This window comes from Macaca thibetana, chromosome 6, assembly GCF_024542745.1.
Source record: "Macaca thibetana thibetana isolate TM-01 chromosome 6, ASM2454274v1, whole genome shotgun sequence".
NCBI lineage: Eukaryota > Metazoa > Chordata > Mammalia > Primates > Cercopithecidae > Macaca > Macaca thibetana.
The window spans coordinates 41,671,703-41,692,337 of record NC_065583.1 but is presented as its reverse complement, the minus strand read 5'-3'; the positions used below and the strand labels follow the sequence as shown (position 1 = coordinate 41,692,337).

General features: G+C 42.6%; 2 protein-coding genes across 4 annotated transcripts in view; one reads left to right on the top strand and one right to left on the bottom strand.

Annotated features, from left to right (window-relative positions):
- Positions 1–10,452, bottom strand: part of NRG2 (neuregulin 2) — a 197,795-nt gene extending 187,343 nt beyond the window's left edge. For 2 of the 3 annotated variants that reach the window (XM_050794995.1, XM_050794996.1), the window contains exon 1: positions 9,235–10,451. In XM_050794995.1, the coding sequence (XP_050650952.1) occupies positions 9,235–9,928 (694 nt within the window). In that variant the 5' untranslated portion in view covers positions 9,929–10,451. Of the gene's footprint in view, positions 1–9,234 lie in introns of all 3 variants that reach the window. The other variant, XM_050794994.1, reaches the window with a different exon arrangement.
- Positions 1–20,635, top strand: part of CYSTM1 (cysteine rich transmembrane module containing 1) — a 440,735-nt gene that overhangs the window by 230,196 nt on the left and 189,904 nt on the right. The window lies entirely within an intron of this gene.

The following is a 20,635-nucleotide window of genomic DNA, read 5'->3' as shown; positions in this document are numbered from 1 at the left end:
GATCACATCTCTATACCTCTGACCTTGGGAAGCCACCAGATATATTACAACTCACTACAGAAACAGGAAAAGAGAAAGGATGAGTGTGAACCCATCCCCAACCCTGGAAACCCCAAATCAAAGCAGGATGAGTCAGGGACCCTATCTGAAAATAAGGAAGCTTTCGGCCATCTTCCAGGGACTTTCAGCAACTTCTCCTGACAACAGCAAAAATGTAAGATAAGACCTACTGAAGTCAAAGAGCAAAGCTGGCAGGACTCCAGAACTTGGTTCACCCCACTAGTATGATGGGAGTTTGAAAGAGACACTGTGGATTATGTGTCTTAGTCCTCCCATTTGTGAAACAGAGAAAAACAATATCTCTCTGCAGCCTTCTCAAAAAATTGACCAACACATACCTATGAGCACATCAAGATCTGTAGGCTACTTGAGATCTCCACAGAAAGAGCATTCATATCCTGGGACTCACATGGGTGTCTCCACAATGAGACCACACACATAACCCATTCTCTTCTCACCACCACCTCCACCAGATCTAGCCCAATAACTCTCAAGTTGAAACAAATGGGGATATCTGGGTGAAAAGCATAGTTGTTCATAAAAATGTTTCCACTTGCCTGCCCCCGGTCTTCTTCTGGAACTTAATATTTTCATTTACCTAGTCTTCCTGCTCACTCTGGTTAATAATTAACATTTTTTGAGCAAATTATATGTTAATTATTTTACATGCATTATTACATTATACTTATAGCAATTCTATTAAGTGCTATCACTATCTTCATTTCACAGGAAACTAAGATGCAGAAAGTAACTTGCCCAATATCACCCAGCTGGAATATGCAAAAGATGGTGGTTTCCTTTTTTTTTTTTTTTTTGAGACAGAGCCTCACTGTCACCCAGGCTGGAGTGCAGTGGCGAAATCTCAGCTCACTGCAACCTCTGCCTCCCAAGTTCAAGTGATTCTCCTACCTCAGCCTCCTGAGTAGCTGGGACTGCAGGCGTGTGGCACCACATCCAGCTAATTTTCTCTATTTTTAATACAGATGGGATTTCACCATGTTAGCCAGGATGGTCTCGATCTCCTGACCTCATGATCCACCTGCCTCGGCCTCCCAAAGTGCTGGGATTACAGGCGTGAGCCACCGCGCCCGGCCGCAAAAGATGGCTTCTAAACCCAGGTCCATCTGACTGCAGAGCTCAAACTCTTAGTCATTACACTGTTTGGAGTAGACTTTTTTTTTTTTTTTTGAAGGAAGGGCAGCTATTAAAAACTTTTAGCTGAAATCATACTTAATCGTGAACATCTGAATGTTTTCCTGCATGAATAGAAAAAAAATGTCTGCTCTTACCACTTCTATTCAACATTGTACTTTGGCAGTCCTAGGCAGTGTAATAAGACAAGATAAAGAAACAAATGAGAAACAGATTAGAAAGGAAAAAATAAATATCTTTTTTTCATTGACAACACAATTATGTACATAGAAAATCCCAAGAAATATACAAAAAGAAAGTTGATAGAACAAATAAGTGAATGTATTCAGGTCACAACATACAAAGTCAATATATGAAACAAAACAAAACAATGATATTTCTACATACTACAATGAGTAACTGAAAAAAGAAATTAAATTAATAATACCATTTATAATAACATGAATACAATGCCATAGGAAAAAAACACGAAACTTCCAGCTAAGTTTAACGAAATATGTGCAAGACCCATTCACTGAACTACAAAATGTTACCGAGTTACTTTTAACCTAAGCCTTCAAATACTACTTATATAATTAAGAATAATTCGTCAGCCTAGCATTCAAGACTGATTAAAATATCACCCTAGGCTGGGCGCAGTGGCTCACACCTGTAATCCCAGGACTTTGGGAGGTCAAAGGGGGAGGATCACTTGAGCTCAGGAGTTCAAGACCAGCCTGAGCAACATGACGAAACCCCATCTCTGCAAAGAAAGAAAGACAATATCACCCTAATCTACCACTCCAGGCTACTCATTTTCATTCCCCTTTCATTCTGTTTTTTTTTTTTTTTTTCCACAAACATCCCCCCTCTAATACTGAGAATGCTGCTCTTGCTGCATGAAATACATTTAATCAATTGATTCATCTCTATTCCCAAACTACTCTCACCTCAACTATCTCTGATTATTGGAAACCCTTCTCAAACTACTTCTCCAAGAAACGTTCTTTAATCTTCTAACCAGATATTATCTTTCTTCCCTTTTTGACTCTTCTCCTCCTCCCAAAAGCACTATGTTGGCATATCTTATAGTGTTTATCATATTCTAAGTTAAATTACTGTTATATGATTGTAAGCTCATTGGTGATGGCGACTGTATCTGATGCAGTTCCTCTAAAGTAACTTGTTCTTTACACAGAATATATATTTACATACTTGTTGAAGCAAACATTTAAAAGACTGAATTAAAAGAAAGTTCTTTTTGTAATAAAACTTTTGGGATATCAAATTGCATCACTGTCACAATAGAATTCATGATGTCCTGACTTTTGCATGGGCTGGACCAGGTGTTTAGCCATTTTGTGACCTTTCTCTCATTCAATTCTGAGGAATGTTAATTCAGCCTGGCTTCTGTTAGTTGGATCAATATCAAGATCAAGACCAAGTAAAACATCCCAGCATAAAGGACAAAGACAGATCCTCAGTCTTTATATAACAGATCAGGGAAAGAAGGTGTAAGGGAGCCAGTGTCCTCAGCACAGGGCAAGAAACTGTGAATGATAAACAGAACTGTGGATTCAGTTTCTGGGGAGAGAAAAAAAAAAGTAATCTGATCATCACATCTTGGAGGTCTGCATTGCTTGCAGAACACAGAAACTTTCTACAGTACCTGGGCCTCTGCTGCTCTAGAAACATCTGCAAGGGTAAATGAAATGTTAACCACCAGTCCTGTCCCACACTCAGGAGGCTAGCAGCACAATCTGGTCCTGAACAGAGGCATAGAGCAGAGCTGACAGGCTCCGGAAGTGTCAGGCCTCTGTCCCAGAGAAGGTCCCTGGAGATGGCTATTTGGATCTTACTGCATATACAAACTGGGAAGGGAATGTTACTGTAGAATGGAGCTCATATGCCACATTCTCCCAACTAGCCAGAGAAGGAAGGCTTCTTAACGTAATTTCATAATTATCAAAAACATTATAGCTGATTAGCAGCAATTAATCACACTCCATAAGTGTGAATTTGTCTTTTGACCCCAGACTGGCAAAAGCTCCCTAGCTCTTTGCCTGGGTACAGGATGTCCTTTCATGTCATCCTAATACCTTTTAATCATCCTCTATGTGTGCTTCAGTTCTTACAATCTGACATGGAGCTCTAGCTCAGCAAGATTCATCTGCATGTATTACTGTTTTTAAAGAAGTCTGCTTTAATTAAATATAAAAGTCATTGTTCGAACTTGTCATAATTTAGCACTTCTACCGATTAATTCATCTACTTTCCCTAGTTTCCTAAAGAATTCCCTGTATCATCTCTTGAAATTCATAAACTGGACTTATTTCTATGTACAAATTCCAAAAAGTAAGTGGGAGGAGACGGTTAACTTGCTAGAAACAAGTAAGACAAAAATCCCCACACCATATACACCCATCCATCCAAACACAAAATTTTGGGGGAAATTTCTCTTACTTTTAGTGCAAATTATACTAACAACACTTCAGACCTTGCAAAGAAAGATCTAAGAACAAGTTGTTGAAAACTGCATTGGGGAAACTTCAATGATACTGATACCACCATTCCTTTCCCAAATTTTCAAAATTGCCAAATGCCACTAAGCAAACAGCGTTTAGAGGGTTAAGACTTCTGCTGTTTTGATATTTGCATATTTACTTTTTTCCTATGTATCCAAATGGCAATTCCCTGTTCCTCTGAAATTTTAATGCTATGTTCAAATTAGTTACCTTAAATGTACTTCAGAACAGTATTCAGGTAACTAAATTCCCTGGAATTGTACCAGCTGTGCATGAATATGGTCCAAATCAAACTCTTCATTGACAACTGGGGACTCTGGCTTCTGAATGAAAATCAAAGCAATCATGCACTGTGGAGTTTTCTCTTTTTATCTGTGAAATCATGTGATCTCCCACATGGACGCTACTGTGAGATCACCAAGTGGGTGAAACAGTAAGAATTGCTGTATGGGTTGAGATGCAGCCCTGAATCCCAGTGATAAAACTTTGGATCTCTCCTTTGAACATCCCAATTAAGACTTATAAAATGTATTGTCATGGAAAACTTAATGGCAAAGTATCTGAAAAATAAGTTGGTATTTTCATTCCTGAGTCTTGAATTATATCTGTGAGGTAAGGTATTGACAAGAAAGGATCCTTTAACTAGACACTTGAGATAGAGGACTCAGAGATCATTAGAACTAGGTAGATAAGATCTTGGGCCAGGTTAAGAAAATATGTACTACCTGGGAAGAATTTACCACAAAATTGACTTAATGGCAAAATTAACATTCTTCCTCTGTCGAAAGAAAATATAAGACTACTTTGGGCCGGGAGCGGTGGCTCACGCCTGTAATCCCAGCACTTTGGGAGGCCGAGGTGAGTAGATCACGATGTCAGGAGTTGGAGGCCAACCAGGCCAAGATGGTGAAATCCTGTCTCTACTAAAAATACAAAAATTAACCAGGCGCAGTGGCAGGTGCCTGTAATTCCAGCTACTCAGGAGGCTGAGGCAGGAGAATCGCTTGAACCAGGGAGGCAGAGGTTGCAGTGAGCCAAGAATGTACCACTGCACTCTAGCCTGGGTGACAGAGCAAGACTCCATCTAAAAAAAAAAGGACTACTTTGAAAAACATTGTGTTTTTAGAGAAACACACACTTCAAGAATAAATTATTCTTGAATATTTTACCACAGAGCCTTAAACCTGGGTAGCTGAGAACGGGGGTTAAGAAGGAAACTTTTCTTCATATATTTTTATGTATTTTCTGAATTTTGAGCCATATCAGTGTGTTACAGCTCCAAAAATATAAATATAATTTTGTAAAGAAAAAACTAATTGATATTAGAAAATAAAATTAAAATCCCCTAGATAAAAGAGGATGGTAAAGGGGAAACACATTTGCTTTGATTAGGGGCCGAGAGGAAGTTAGTCACCTGATTGTTAATACACCACCATCCCTAGCTCCCAAACTGTTTGTTAATTCAAACCATGGTTGTTTTATTTTTGTTTAAATTTGGGGGTGGGCAAGTAGTAATCTACTTTCCAAAAGAAAAAAAATAAGAGGGTCTTTTCCAGCAAGATCTTTATTCTCCACCGCTCAAATCCCATTAACACTAATCAGCACAATGATTAAGCACATTGTGGTTAAGTACTCTAGTTGATAATGATTCTTTTGGAAGAAAGGTTCCCATAGCGACAGGTAAAGGCTATCATCAAACTCAGCTTTTCAGCACAGGACTTGATGTCACAGGTCAGAGAGTTAAGATTGTTTTAGTATTAATCTGGAGGCTTTCTTTAACTTCACTTGACTTTACCCATTCAAATGACACTGATGGAGAGTCCTTCTATAAACCAGGCAAAGTACGAAACACTGGGGGGCAGGAGAGCTCAGAGAAAGAAGACCTCAGAGATAAGCTATTGTTCCTGCCCCAAGAATTGCAGTCTGCCAAGGAAAGCAGCCACTACAAGAAATAATGACTTTAGGGTGGTAATTCAATCCTTAAATCTGCAACCATGCCTCTAGTCCTCATCACTAGGACTGGTCAGTTTCTAATCTAGTTTCACTTTCCCATCTTCAAGCTGCAGCACAGCTGGGTTTCCAGCTGGCTAGGGAAGAAAAGATTCTTTAAATAAACAGCATTTTAAAAATATGTAGTCGCTTTTGCTATACTGAATTTTGTGAACCACCTTTCTCTAATATGTGAATCTGGGTGCCACATTAATTTAAAACTATCCTAAAGAATGTAAAATTCTCCAGGAATACACCTTTCCTTGTTTAACAACAAAGTACACTATACACTGGAAAACCGCTAATCAGGAAATCCCAAAGAAAGAAATGATCTTTATTTTTTATGCTATTTACTGCATCTATTCAATAAGGAAACTGCTTAAAAACATGAATATAAGAAAACAACAAGATAGGGTGTAATTATACCAAAATATATGCAACCATCTTTTAAAATGCAGGACTATTTGCAGAACAGGATGCTTTTATAACATTGTACAGAGTTGCTGATCCCTGCAAGGTCTTTCTAACTCTTTTTCCTTGCCTTTCCACAGAAGGTACAGAAAACACCTCCCTCCATACATGCAATCTTCTAAGAAATGCAAAGATTTTACTCAACTCTATCACCAGATGTACTCTTTCTGGATAAATGATACCCATTAGATATGTAAAAATACCACTCTGGCAGGTCTTGCTATTCCAGCAAGACCCCTGTCTACCTTTCCCCACCTTATATTACAGACTTCAGGTCAACATTTCAGGTTGGAAACGAGCCATTTACAAGGACTGATAAGAAGAGGTTCAGTGTGACCTCCCGCATTGATGCTCCTGAGGCCAATTTTTAAACACAATATTATCCCTCCATATGGTGCCCCCCCCCAAAAAAAAACCCACAAGCTTTGTAGATGACCTCCCAGGGAACCACACCTCTCAGAACCTACACACACTCAGACCCGAAACTAGCTAAACAAAGCAACAATGCAACCTCAGTTGCTTAATATAACGGCCACGACGACAGTTTCCAAGTGCCAGTTTCCCTATTTTGCAATGGGCAAATCTGCTCCAAGGAGAAAATGTTCCCAATGACCCTGTGGCCCAGAGGGCTTTCTTTAGAATAGAAAACAGAAAATGAATTTGTTAGTTATTTCCTGCTAAGCACAAGGACAGTGTTGTGGTTAGTTAGGATGATTTTGTTTCCTTATTTAATATACCATTACCAGTACATGTTTTCTTTAACCACACAGCAGAAAATAAGAAAATGCAGTTTATGCTCTTCTGTTATATTATCACCAATTCCACAAGTCTCACAAATAGGTACTTTAATTTCTAATCCCCTTATATAAGGCTCCCCAAAATAGTACCTATTTATACACTTTCCTTTGAATATCAATTCAAAGCAATTTTTTGCATTCTAAAATGTTTACTGCCATACACATTCCTGATCCTTGATAATTTGTGATATGTGAGGGCCCTTCCTTTACCAGTGATTGCAGTTCTAAATGTATCTTTTTAAGAACTGTACTACACATGCTATTTTGATAATATGAGATGATCATAATCTCGAAACAGACCATGTTTCTGACCCTCAAATCTTTCATGATTTCTGCATTCAACTGTTAAGCTATTAAATGCTCACTAGAACAAACAATGTGTAATTGATGAGGCATATTGTGTTGGGGGAAGGAGAAAGTAGAAGGAGGGAGACAAGGGAGCAGAGAAGCCAGTTACTCTATGGGGTTGTCTGACAAAGACCATCAAGTCCTCAGCAGCCCAGACTAGGGATTATGTGGAGATATACACTGTGCAAATGCAGGAGCAACTCACCAACAACCAAACAGAAGCTGTCCTTGAACAAGGTTCAATAAATATTTTTACTATCTATTTTCCACTGTATAATACTGTTTCACAGCTCCCCAAGGGATCTCAGATAAAATACTCAATAGAATAAAAAACTAGAAATTCTTAGCTGGTCTCTGCTTGTCATCATAAAACATTTCAGAACATAAAACTAATATTAAAAAGCAGTCGACGATATTCCTAAGGATAATGTCAGGGTGATAAACGGCTGTTATCCCCCAAAGTTTTCCACTTCTTATTAAGACATTGCCAAGATTCTTCTCATTAAAATGATCACAGTTTAACACAGTTAGTGCCTAGATATACTCCCATAAGTAAACTCCTAAAATTTGCCTCCTGAAGGGAGTGGGGGAGGAAAGCTTCCAAAAGTCATAGGTATTGATCTAGAAAGATGAGGGCAGCAAAACTTACTATAAGCTGTTACACATATTTTGCTACTCAAACAAAGCCTGTCTACACTACCTAGAATCAGTTGGTAAACTGGTAAACATACCAATTTCTATGAGAGTACAGGACATCTATCATAATTCAGCGATTACACAGTCCAGCAAGTCATACCACATGCCAACAAATTCAGCTTTAGTTGGGACAAAAAGAAACCCCAACGTGAATAAGCACGAGACGGGCTTACACCAAATGCTCCAGTGTGGGTCAATTTGATCTGAAATATCTTACTAAGAAGTAAGTACTGGATTCAGGGACAAGAAGAAAAAGCTCTTAGACTGACATTTCTTTGACTTTTGACATGGGAGACTTCCATTCCCAGCTGCAGAGATCTACAGATTTCAGTGTTTTGTTTCTAATCTACCTGCATTCCTGTGCAGCATCCAACATCATGAAGATGAAAGATGCAGTCAAATACATCTGGCGAGTAAGACGTTAGAGCTGAACTTAAAGCATTCAACAGAAATAAGTTACTCTCTTTCATCATCATCGCAATCAACAGACCTTGTAATATCCCCCAGAAACAGCTATTACAAAAAAAAAAAAAAGAGGTGACTGCTTGCTAGTCTTAAGAAAAAGATGGGCTACCTGCTTAGCAAAAACAGACAATCACGATGGAGAAAAAAACTGGAGCCACATGGAGGACGGAAAACAGTAGCAGAAAAAGTCCAACTCTGCCTGCGCCAGCGGTGTGGATGAGCAGAGCAACCAGCCCAGGAGAGGAAGGAGGGGGCGGGGGCGATTATTCCCTAGGAGAACTTGTAAGCGGAGGCCTTCACAGCCTGGGAGTCTGCCCAGCTGCTCCTGCAGACCCTGCCAGCCTGGGCACGGCAGGCCCGCGGGAGCAGAGCGGGCAAGGCCTCCGAGGGTCACTCCTGACACTGAGCCTCAGGCCAGCACCGCCAGGACCTCTCCGTTTTTCCTTCCGCTACTGGGCTATGATGGCAGCTTTCCAGCCCCACATGCCATACATCAGCCGCAGATCCCCGCTGGCACAGGCCAGCGCCTCCCTCCGCCCCCCGCCCCTGGCACACTTTGAGCCCGATCCTCCTTCTCTTCAACCCCAACCCCCTCACCCACCCGTGCCAGGCGCCCTGCCCAGGGGCGGCCCCACCCCCCAGCGCCCGGACTTTGCCAGGCCCGGGCACCTGCAGCACCTCCCTGCCCCACCCCCATTCTCCACCACCTCGCCCCTCCCCCCTTTCTCCAGCAAAGGGAGGGGGCGACTCACCGCAGTCAGTGCACAGGATCTTGCCCACCTCTTTCTTGAGATTTTTGCCGTTGGTGTCGAGGGGGGCAAAGGCCGTCTTAAAGACTAAGGGCTGTTCCGTGGGCTCCAGGAAAAAGATGTAGCGCTGGTTCCTTTCGAGCGGCGCACAGGAGCCCACGCTGATCACCTGCTCGCGCTGCAGCCCCCCGCTCCGGAGCGGCCACTTGTCCAGCACCTTTACCAGCGCTACCCGACCCGAGGCGGGCGGCTCTCGGGTGCTGTTGGAGCTGGAGCCGCCGGCTGGGGCCAGCCCCTGTACCTTGCCCTCCACCACCACGGGTGCCTTGTACGCCTGGTCCTGCACCGACTTGAGGCTGGGCGAGTAGCAGGCGAGCGACACACCGAAGAGCAGCATGGAGAAGCCGGGGGCCGGGTCGCGCCTCATGCCGCCGGCGGCTGCGGCTCGCGAACGGGCGGCGGCTCTCCGGGCTGCGGAGCTGCGGGGCTGCGGCTGTTGCTGCGGCCGCGGCTCTGGGGGCGCAGCGGGACGAGAGATGCTGCTGTTGTTGCTGCTGCTCCTGCTGCCGCCGCCGCTCTCGCTGCTGCTGCTGCTGCTCCTCTCGCTGCTGCTGCTGCTGCTGCTGTCGCTGTAGCTGCTGCACCGACCCTTCTCCAGTGGCGGCGGCGGCAGCGCTGAGCAGCAAACCTGCCGCATCTGGCCAGGCCATTTGGGGGGCTCCGCCGCTCAGCCGCCGCCGCCTTGGGAGGGGAAACAGAGCCCGCTGGAAAACCGGAAACAGCGTAACGTTAGCGCCTCTTAGCCCTCCACCGGCAGCCCGGGGAGGTGGCCCAGCTAGGGCAGGGGGCAGGCGGCAAGCGGGCCGCGATGCGCAGCGCGGCGCAGCGCAGCGCTCCCACCCTGTGCGCCAGGACCTGGAGGAGGATGCGGAGGATGGGACGCCCGCCCACTTGCTCTCTCGCGCCCCCTCTGCCCCCGGACTGAGTGGGGAGCGCGGCTTCTGCAGGGGAAGCTTGGGACTGCACTGCTTTAGTGCCCGCCTTCAGCCCGCAGGGGCGAGGGAGGAATCGTGCCACCCTTTGCTCTCGGAATTTATCGGTATGACAGTAGGGGTGGTGCGTGAGGAGAAGGCGGAGAAGAGATAACGGGCTCCTGACACCATCCTATGAACGTGGGAATGGGACGCAGGGCGTGCCCCCTGCCTTTGGCCGGCAGCTGTAGGAGCCAGAGAGGTTGCCATGGCCAGGGTGGCCGGCCAGCCTCTCGCCTCTTGGGCTGTCCTCTTTCCTAGGAGGACCCTGGAGCCCAGCCCCTAAATGATACCACGTGCTCGGTCCTGCCACCGCCTGGTGAGAGCTGGATATTCGACTTGAGGTGGGGGAGGATCCCAGCCCCGTCATTATGGAAAGAGTTGAGCTACAAGGTGTCTTGTCTCAGCATTGAGGACACCGAAGTGGTGGCTGAGAAAGGGTCCAGTCCCCAACACTCTGGCCTTTCTTCAGCAGCCACGTGAGGATCTGGCTGAGCACTGTACAACCTAATCTTTTAAAAATCTGCTAAGAGAGGTGGGGGGGCTTCTTGGGAGCCAATAGAGAGCCAGAGCCTGTCAGGGCCAGAGGTTGCTCCATAAAAAAGGTTTGTTTTGTTTTGTTTTGTTTTTCCAAGGCTGATGCTTGCAAGAGGCAGAAGAGTTTGCTGCACTGGAGCCAGCATCTGATTTAAAACACACATACACACACACACACACACACACACACACACACACACACACACCCAGCTCCATAATCCATTTGCCTATCAGTGAGGGTCCAGGGAGTTTTCAACACTCAGCTTTTAACCTTGAAAGATGTGGAGCTCAGGAATGCCAGTGAGATCTTGGGGAATTTTATACCGAACTTGGCTCCACAGGAAACTGGTCCAAGGATGACTGACTTAGGCTAGGACTGCTATTCTGGAAAGGAAGTAGAGAGAGCTACACCTTTCCTCCCAGCTAAGAGACATCTTAAACTCAATACATCCAAAACCAACATCATTATTTCTTCCACTTCACTCCAAATCACCTATAATTATTAATGCCACTGTTTTATTCTTTTAGACTATATCAATCCATTACAATGAGTCCCTTCATCTCATCTTTTATTCTTCCTCATCCAATTAATCACTAAGGCCTTTGGGTCTCCCTTTTAAAATAATCTCCAATTTATCTACTTCCACTCCAACTCTGCTGCAAACACCTGAAGTCCAAGTCCTCATCATCTCTCACTTGGACAACTTCAAAGCCTATTAACTGGTCTCCACTCCTTTCACCTCATCACCTATCTCCAGTCCTACCAATGCCAGAGTGATCCTTCTAAAAATAAAATGTAAGCACAATTTGGCCATGCTACCGCTCTCAGAAGTCAAGTCCAAACTCCTCAGCAAGGCTCGTCATGGGCTCTCTTTGTCTAGCCAACTTCATATCCTAAGAGCCAACCCCCCACCCTAGCAATCCTCAGCACTTCATGCTGTTTCTTGGTGTGCTTCTGCACACAATGTCTCTTGTGTCCAGAAAGCCTCACCTCCACCTTGTCCACATGGATAACTATTCTTTTCCCAAGGCCCAGCTCAGCATTATACTGCATCTCCCTTCCTACATATCCACCTCTACTCCCACCAACATACACATAGATGATGGAATTAATCCCTTCCTCCTCTGTATTGTCATGAGCCTTACTCATGGCATAGTATTACTGTTGGGATATGGCCCATACTGTATTTCAAGCAGCCATTTAATGGGTCTGCATCTCCCATCAGGCCAGGCATGTTAATGTAAGGGACTATGTATATATCCTATTCGCCTTTGGATTCCTATTACCTCCAACATAATGCCTGGCATAAAATAAGGATTAGCAAATCTCAGTGAAAGAAGGAGAGAAGGAAGAAAATAACTGAAAATTGGCACTTTTAAAGGCATCAAGCCAACCTTGTTGGCTCCTTCAGTGTCCCCCATTTCATTTTCATAGATCACAGACCTCATAAATCACAAAACATCACTATAAGGAAGATAGCGACATCCGCTCTTTCATTTTTCAATGAAAGAAAAAGTCCCAGAGGGGATAGGGGACTTACTCAAGATCTCACACAGCCAGGACTGAACTCAGTCTTCTGTTCCTGAGACGAGGGTCGTAGTGAAGAATTTGTGCTCTGGAAACCAGAAGAGCTGGGTTTTAAAGCAACTCTGTGACTTACCAACTTTGGGATGAGTCTATTTTACTCTCTAGGCCTTAGTTTCCTTATCAGTATGAAGGAGAAAATAATAGGGTCTACTTCATAAAGCCATTTTTTGCTTATTATGTGCTTTCAATAAATATTCAATCAAATGGCTCCTCTGTGCCAGTCACTGAGGCACTATATGTTACTGGGTACACTGTGGTAAACCAAACTGTTCAACAGTACATGTCTGTGCTCTCAAAGCTCATACTCTGACTGGGAAGACAACAGTAAACAAGTACACAAATGGGTAACTAGTTACTTGTATTGCTGAGTATCCTGAAGGAAATAAACAGGATGAAATGATAGAGAATAATGGAAAGGGGAGAGGATAGGTCTACTTGGATAACAGAAGGCTTGTCTGAGGAGATAACATTTAAGCTGAGACTAGAAGGATAAGGAGGATGTGGATTATGTGAGATAATATGTAAAGTGCTTAGAACAATGTCTGGTGCACAGTAAGGGCCAAACTTAAAGTTGAGAATTATTAATATTTTACTTACACTGGTGGTTCCCAATCTAAAAGCTGCGAATTTCTAAGTGGTATTAGCCTACTGTGGTAGGCTAAGTGGGGTAGATCACTTGAGGTCAGGAGTTTAAGACTAGCCTGGCCAACATGGTGAAACCCCATCTACTACCAAAAAAAAAAAAAAAAAAAAGCTGGGCGTGGTGGCGCCCACCTGTAATCCCAGCTGCTTGGGAGGCTGAGGCAGGGAAATGCTAGAACCCAGGAGGCAGAGGTTGCAGTAAGGCTCATAACACTGCACTCCAGCCTGGGCAACAGAGCCCTATCTCAAAAAAAAAAAAAAAAAAAAAAAAGCAATACAATTTTTCAATAGCATATGTCATGAAGAATAAATATATTATTTTCCTCTCTCTCTCTCTTATTTATTTATTTATTTATTTATTTATTTATTGAGACAGAGTTTTAGTCTTGTTGCCCATGCTGGAGTGCAATGGTGCAATCTTGGCTCACTGCAACCTCTGCTTCCCAGGTTCAAGCAATTCTGCCTCAGCCTCCCAAGTAGCTGGGACTACAGGGTCCCGCCACCACTCCCAGCTAATTTTGTATTTTTAGAAGAAACGGGGTTCTACCATATTGGCCAGGCTGGTCTCGAACTCCCGACCTCAAGTGATCCACCCGCCTCGTCCTCCCAAAGTGCTGGAATTACAGGCGTGGGCCACCTTGCCTGGCCAGCATCGCTTTCATTGTCGTCTAAGAGGTCTTTAATTTCCTCAAACTACTTCCACATATACACTATTCGAAATTCATAACGCTGAAGAGCACGTGGGATAAGCATTATTTTACAAAAACATGAGGAAAATCGACACACGGAGAATTTAAGTGACTTTCCCAAGATCACAAAGCTATGGATATCTTTTTTTGCCAAGATTTATAACAAACTCAATCTCACACTTTTGAATAGGACCACATAAAGAAATGGAAGCCAGACCTGTTCACTATACCATGGCTTAGCACAAGGTTGTGAAAAAAAATGGTTCATGGTAGCAGTGGGCTGTGTCACTATATAATAATCACTAAGAACAAAAACAGAAGTAGACAGAATGGTATAGACATTCCGAATTCAAGATAGAACACCCACATGAAAAGCTTGGCTTCTTTTCTCGGATCCCTCCCACACAGGATGGGCTTCTTCCAGCTTTAGCCAGGATAGCAGGCCAGAAAGGGCCACTGAACCAGGTTCATGGCTTACTGCAGCTAGGAGAACTGGCTAATCAAGGAGATCTGTATGGCCTTTATCTGGTCACTGAGTCTCACAAATCAAGCCGAACACTTTGCAGGGCAGTCTCGCTTTCTAAATAAAGAAATTTTGTAAACTTATTTTTTCTCCTTTTGAAATCTGTTTTCTAAATTTGGCTTCCAGAGTCACTTTCAGGTTCTGTGTGGTTAATTTCTTTTCCTCCAAGGATTTTCAAACAAGGGACTAAACAGAAAACAGATATTGAGAGTCAGAATGTTAGCACTGGGGAAGACTTTAGTATCAATGTAGCCTGATGTCCTTCTTTTACAGAGGAAGGCACAGAGACCATGGAGATTATTTGATTTGCTCAAGGTCACACAGCCTTGTTGGCAGCAGGAATAGCCCTCATTCCCTGACCCCTGGCCCAGTGCTCTTTTGTCTACTTTTCAAAATCCTGACTCCACCTCTACTGGAACGTGAGCTTGGACAAGTCACTTCACCTTTTTGGTTTGTTTGTTTTTTGAGATGGAGTCTCGCTCTGTCACCCAGGCTGGAGTGCAGTGGCGTGATCTCGGCTCACTGCAACCTCTGCCTCCCGGGTACAAGCGATTCTCCTGCCTCAGCCTCCTGAGTAGCTGGAATTACAGGCACGCGCCATCACACCCAGATAATTTTTGTATTTTTAGTAGAGACAGGGTTTCACCATTTTGGTTGGGCTGGTTTTGAACTCCTGACCTCGTGATCCTCCCGCCTCAGCCTCCCAACGTGCTGGGATTACAGGCTGAGCCACCACGCCCGGCCACTTCACCTTTTTAAGTCTTTTCATTTCTGAGCCTTAACTACTTTGCATTTCACAACTGGAAAATTTATAGTGGTTTAATAACTTTCCAAATGACAGACACAGTTGGGACTCTAATCCAAGCTTGTCCATTGCCAAAGCACGTCCTCATGCATAGCACCGTCAGAACTCCCTGGGTAAGAGGCGGTCTCTTGGTGTCACTTTCATTATCATCTAAGAGGTCTCTAATTTCTCTGATTTCCTTTTTTGGGAGGGGCCCCCAGTAAAATATCTACTTCTTAGGAGTTGTGTAAGGATTAAGTGAGTTAATTCATGTGAAATGTTTCACACAGTAGCTGGACACAGAGAAACTTGCTAAGTGTGAAGTCTCTGGAGTCAAACTGCCTGCGTCTGAATTCCAGCTCTGCCAGTTTGCTTGACTGACATTTTGGCCTAGCTACTTACGTTCTCTGTCTCAGTTTCCTCAACTGTAAAGTGAGTAAAATGATATATATTCCTACATCATTAAAATTGTTATGAGTCTTAAATAAAATAATATGTATAACCCACTTAGAATAGTGTTCAGCACATGTTAACCATTATTAGTTTGACTGTAATAACCACTTTTCTTATTTTAAGTAGCCATACTTTGCCCAAAATTCATCAGTTTTAAAAGCATTCACTTTCATATGTTTTGAACACATGCTGAAATTCTTAAGATTGAAGCCTGATTTTCTGCTTTATTTAAAAAAAAAAAAAAAAAAAAAAAAGCCTCTCATTGGTAGTTCCAGTTCCCAATCAAGAGAGGCCAGGATTCAATAATTTATAGCCTATGGCTATGTTTGGAGTCAAGGGGCTTCCACTCCCCAATTTGCTGAAAAGGGCAGCAGCCCCTCTGTCTGAGTTGTTCCATCTGGGATAATAATAATTATTCCTTTGTAAAGTGCTTTGAGACCTTTGGATGAAGAGTGCTATGTGAACACAAATTATTATCTCTTTTCCAGATATGACTTTTAGATTAAAATCCAGAAGCTCCCTAAAATAGACCATAGCAGAAGTATGGTCTGGACACAGATACATCTGTCCATTATTATCACAACCAGATAATACATTCATGATCAACATCATCATTCATTTTCTTTTACATGTCATAGCAGATCTAACTTGGATTGGGAAAAAATGAGATGTCCTCAAGATGGATGTTTTTGCTGTTTAACTTTCAAAGATTTCCCCCACTCTGTTTTCCTGATTTGTGTTTTTGGAATCCTCTCCTGAGGTCAACAGGAACTCTGAGGTTGATTCAACTCTGGGGGCGTGAAGCAGGACAAGAAAAAGGAATTATTCTCTTAGTCCCAAATCCTCATGCTAGTGTACCTTCAAGTGTCCAATTCATCTGTTTCTACTTTATAGTTTTTAGTTCATGTGCATTCTTTTTCATGTGGTTTCTAGGCACTTCAATATCATCCGAAGTCAGTAATTTTAAGACTTTACTTTCCGTGAGTTTTTGTTACAATTCCTAAATTTATTTATTCATTCTTCCAGAAACATTTATTGAAAAATCTGCTATGCATAGCACTGCCCCAGATGCTAAAGAAATAATAGCCATGGTTCCTGCTAGAGCTAAAATCTAGGCAAAATTGGAGTCAGGTGAGCTGTTATCTGTTGAGCGGGCACCCGTTCTTGATTCTTATACACACACACACACACACACACACACACCCCACTTCTCCTTTAATGTCATCCTTCCCCTTTGTATTTCAGAGGCTCAGTGTCCCACTGCTCTCTCGGCTCTCACAATTCTAAGGGCAGAGACAGTGTGTTTTGCAAATGCTAGGCCCTCAATATTTGCTGATATGACAAACTCAGTCACAATAAAGGATTAACATCTGTTAAAGTGTAATGCATAACTCCTTATGTTATGCCTTCATTTCTAAGGCATCCTATATTATTCATTTCAAAATGAACTTATTCATTCCAATAGTATTTTTATTTCATTATTTCTTTTAGAACATCCATTTGATTAATACTTATTTTAGAACTTATCATTCAAAAGTGTCTTTAGCGCCTACTCTGTTTCAAGCTTTCTATCAGATGCTAAGAACGTAGAGGCAAATAAGACACATAAGGCCTCTGCCCTTGAACAGTTTACACTCGTAAAGGGAGACAGACACTAAAAGGAAGAAATAAACAAAAATAAATTCAGTGAGAGAAAGAAAAGAGGGGGAAATAAAGAGAGAGGTGTGTGAGTATGATTGGATTGAAAATGACCAGGACAGGATAGGTACAGTGACTCAAGCCTGTAATCCCAGCACTCTGGGAGGCTGATGTGGGCAGATCACCTAAGGTCAAGAGTTTGAGAAAAGCCTGGCCAACATGGTGACACCCCATCTCTACCAAAAAAAAAAATCTGGGTATGGTGGTCGGCGTCTGCCGTCCCAGCTACTTGGGAGGCTGAGGCAGCAGAATTGCTTGAATCTAGGAGGCGGAGGTTGCAGTGAGCCAAGATAGCGCCTCTGCACTCCAGCCTGGGAGACAAAGAGAGATTCCAAGAAAAAAAAAAAATGACCAGGACAGGACAGTGCTTACAGGCATGGTTTCTCTAAGAAGACGGAATTTGAGCTGAGACGTGAAGAATGAAGAGGAGTCAGCCACACAAAACACTGGGAGCAGAGCATTTGAAGCAGAGGGAAGAATCCCACACAAAAGGCCTGAGGAAATAATGAGCTTGACATGATCAAAGTAGGGAAGGAAGGCCAGTGGGGTTAGAGATTGTTATAACAAGGAAGAAGAGTGGTATGGGATGAGGTCAGGGAGACAAGTAGTGACGAGACTCTTGCTGGGCCTTGCAAACTAAAGTAAGTTTGTTTGTTTGTTTGTATCCAAAGTAAGTATGGATTATTTTCTAAGTACAATGGGAAGTCACTGGAGAGTTGAAGTAGACACCATGCGATTTAAAATTAAAAGAGATCACTCTGAGGTATGGGGCAGAGACTGTCATGGTAGAAGAGTGGAATCAACAAGACCAGTTAGGAAGCTGGCAGTGTCCTGTCCTGGTCTTTTTTTGCTTTTTTTGTTTGTTTGTTTGTTTTTTTTGCAGTAGTCTAGGAGAGATGACAGTGGTTTCAACTTGTGTAGTAGCCATGGAGATAAAGAAAAATTGATGGAATTTAAGATATAATTTGAAGATGGAACCAACAAGACTTGCTAGAGTGGATGAAGTAGGCAAGGAAAATAGAGTAATCACAGATGACTAAAGTTTTGGCTTGGACAGAGGATAGCACCATTGGTTGAGATGAGAAATTCAGTAGTTGAAAGAAATAGAAAATTCCATTTTTGACGTATTAATACCAAGATGCCTGTTAGACATGCAAATGGAAATTCAAGCACAAGTGGGTAGGTAAGTCTTGGCTTAAAATATGAGGTTAGAATTAAAGGTCTACATTTGGGAGTCAACATATAGTTGGTATTTAAAGCTATAGAACTAGATAAGATGAAATGAGAAGGGTAATAGGGAAGAGGTTCTAGAACAGCACTGTCCAGTAGAAATGTGTGAGCCACACATATGAGCTACATGTGTAATTTTACATTTTCTAGTAGCCATATTAAAAAGTAAAAAGAAATAGAATAATTTTAATAACAATATATCTAAAATGTTATTATTTCAACATGTACCCATGTAAAAAATTATTCATGAGATATTTTACATTCATTTTTTAAATACTAAGTCTTTGAAATCCAGAGTGAATGTTATGTTTTACGGCATATCTCATTTCTCACTAGTCACATGTCAAGTGCTCAGCAAACCAACGTTTAGAGGTTGAATAGAGGAGGAGGAGTCAGGAAAGAAAACTGTAAGAATGGTGCCACAGAAGCCAAGAGAAGTATTTTAAAAAGGGACTGGTCAGCTGTGTCCAATGTTTATAAGAGGCTGAGTAAGATTAGAAGTGGCAATAGAATTCAGCAACATGGAGGTCACTAATGACCTTGACTAAAGCTGCTTCAGTGGAGTGATGGCTTCCTGGAAGGAAGCCAGAATGGAGTCAATGAAAGGTAAGGAAGTGGTGCCAGCCAGTATAAACAACTGTTTCAAAAAGTTTTGCTGTGCAGAGGAACAGAGAAATGAGCACTAGTTGGAGGGGGATATGGAGTCAAGGAAGGGTTTTTATTAAAATAGGAGATGTCAGAGCATGCTCAAATGGCAATGGGAATGTTCCAAGAAGAAGGAAGAAACTGTTGTGGGAGAAAGTGGATAGTAAGTGAGGAATGGAAATCCTTGAGAGAACAAGAGAGATGAGTGTAAGAGCACAAAGAGAGGAGCTGGTCTTTGACAAGAAAAATTATTCTTTTATCAAAACAGGAAGGCAGACAGACTATGGACACAGTATAGAAGAATGGATACAGATTAGTTTATAGAGCTGAGGAATGGAATCTTCATTTTAACACAGGGCTGAAGCCATAAGCAAAAGCAAGCAAAAACCAAAAAGAAAAAAATCAGAGAGAGAGAGAGAGAGAGAGAGAGAGAGAGAAAAGGAATGCAAGCTGGAAAGGAAAAAGGTGGTATGCATGTGGAAGGGGAAGAAGGGACACTGTATTCTTCTTTTCTTTTCTTTAAAAAAAATCCATTTGATCAATATAAGAGAGGATTAAACTTTTCCAGGATCTGAACTGTTGGTGTCCACCCTCCAAGATACCCCTTTCTCTGCATCAGGATACCTAGGAAACCAATTTAGTAATCACAAGGTTGCTTGATGATCAGTCTCTGGGCAAAGGGAATAAATAATCTTGAGTTCATTTCATTCAAGGGTTAAAAAAAAAAAAAAAAGCCTGATGAGCTATTTCTGATACATGTAACAGGGTACACATGCTTGCTACATTCAGAGTATCTCTCCCCTGAGCAATGTTGGAAACAAAGCAACACAATCTCATAATCCAGTTTATGGAACAATCTACCTGAGGCCTCTTCCAGCCGTTAAGAAAATTGAAAACCACTAGAGGCAAAATATATCAGGCTGGGTCCCAAGCAGGAAATACTATTCTATTCAAAACAGTTTGCTGAAAATAACTTATTAAAGGGACTATCTACAAAGATGTGGGCCAAGCTAAGGGAAACAAGACTCAGTAGAGATACCCAGGGGCCTGCATGAGCGGTAAAACATTCCCTTCCCTCGACATACAGGGGTGAGGTAAAGAAGAAGATCCCAGTAAGTACTGGAGTCACATCGAAGGGGCCATCAGGCAGCTCCTGCAAGAATGTGGCAGTAAAGTAGGGAGAAAGAAGGGGGAAGAAACAATCCAGTCTCTCCTTTCTGCTTTTCCTCCTACCCCCATGCCAAGTTTCTGCTGAATGAACCACAGTCAGAAGCCAAAGGATGAGGGAACCCACAGAAGTCAATGTACAGGGTTCCAGGCAGGACAAGGGAGGGCAAAGAGTGAATCTGATGGGTGGGAGTTGGGGGGCAAACAGTATAACTAGCGCGGGAAGATAAGCTATTCTTACATGAAACAAAGAAGCACCTAAATAGGAATGCCAACCTTGGACTATTTATGGAGCACTAAATTTATGATAGAGAGGAGGGAAGGGAGAGGGAAAGCGAAGTAAAACTCTCATTCACACAAAGATAACAGTAACTCTTAGCTTTCATTCATCTCTTTTACCAGACCAGAGATTTGGAG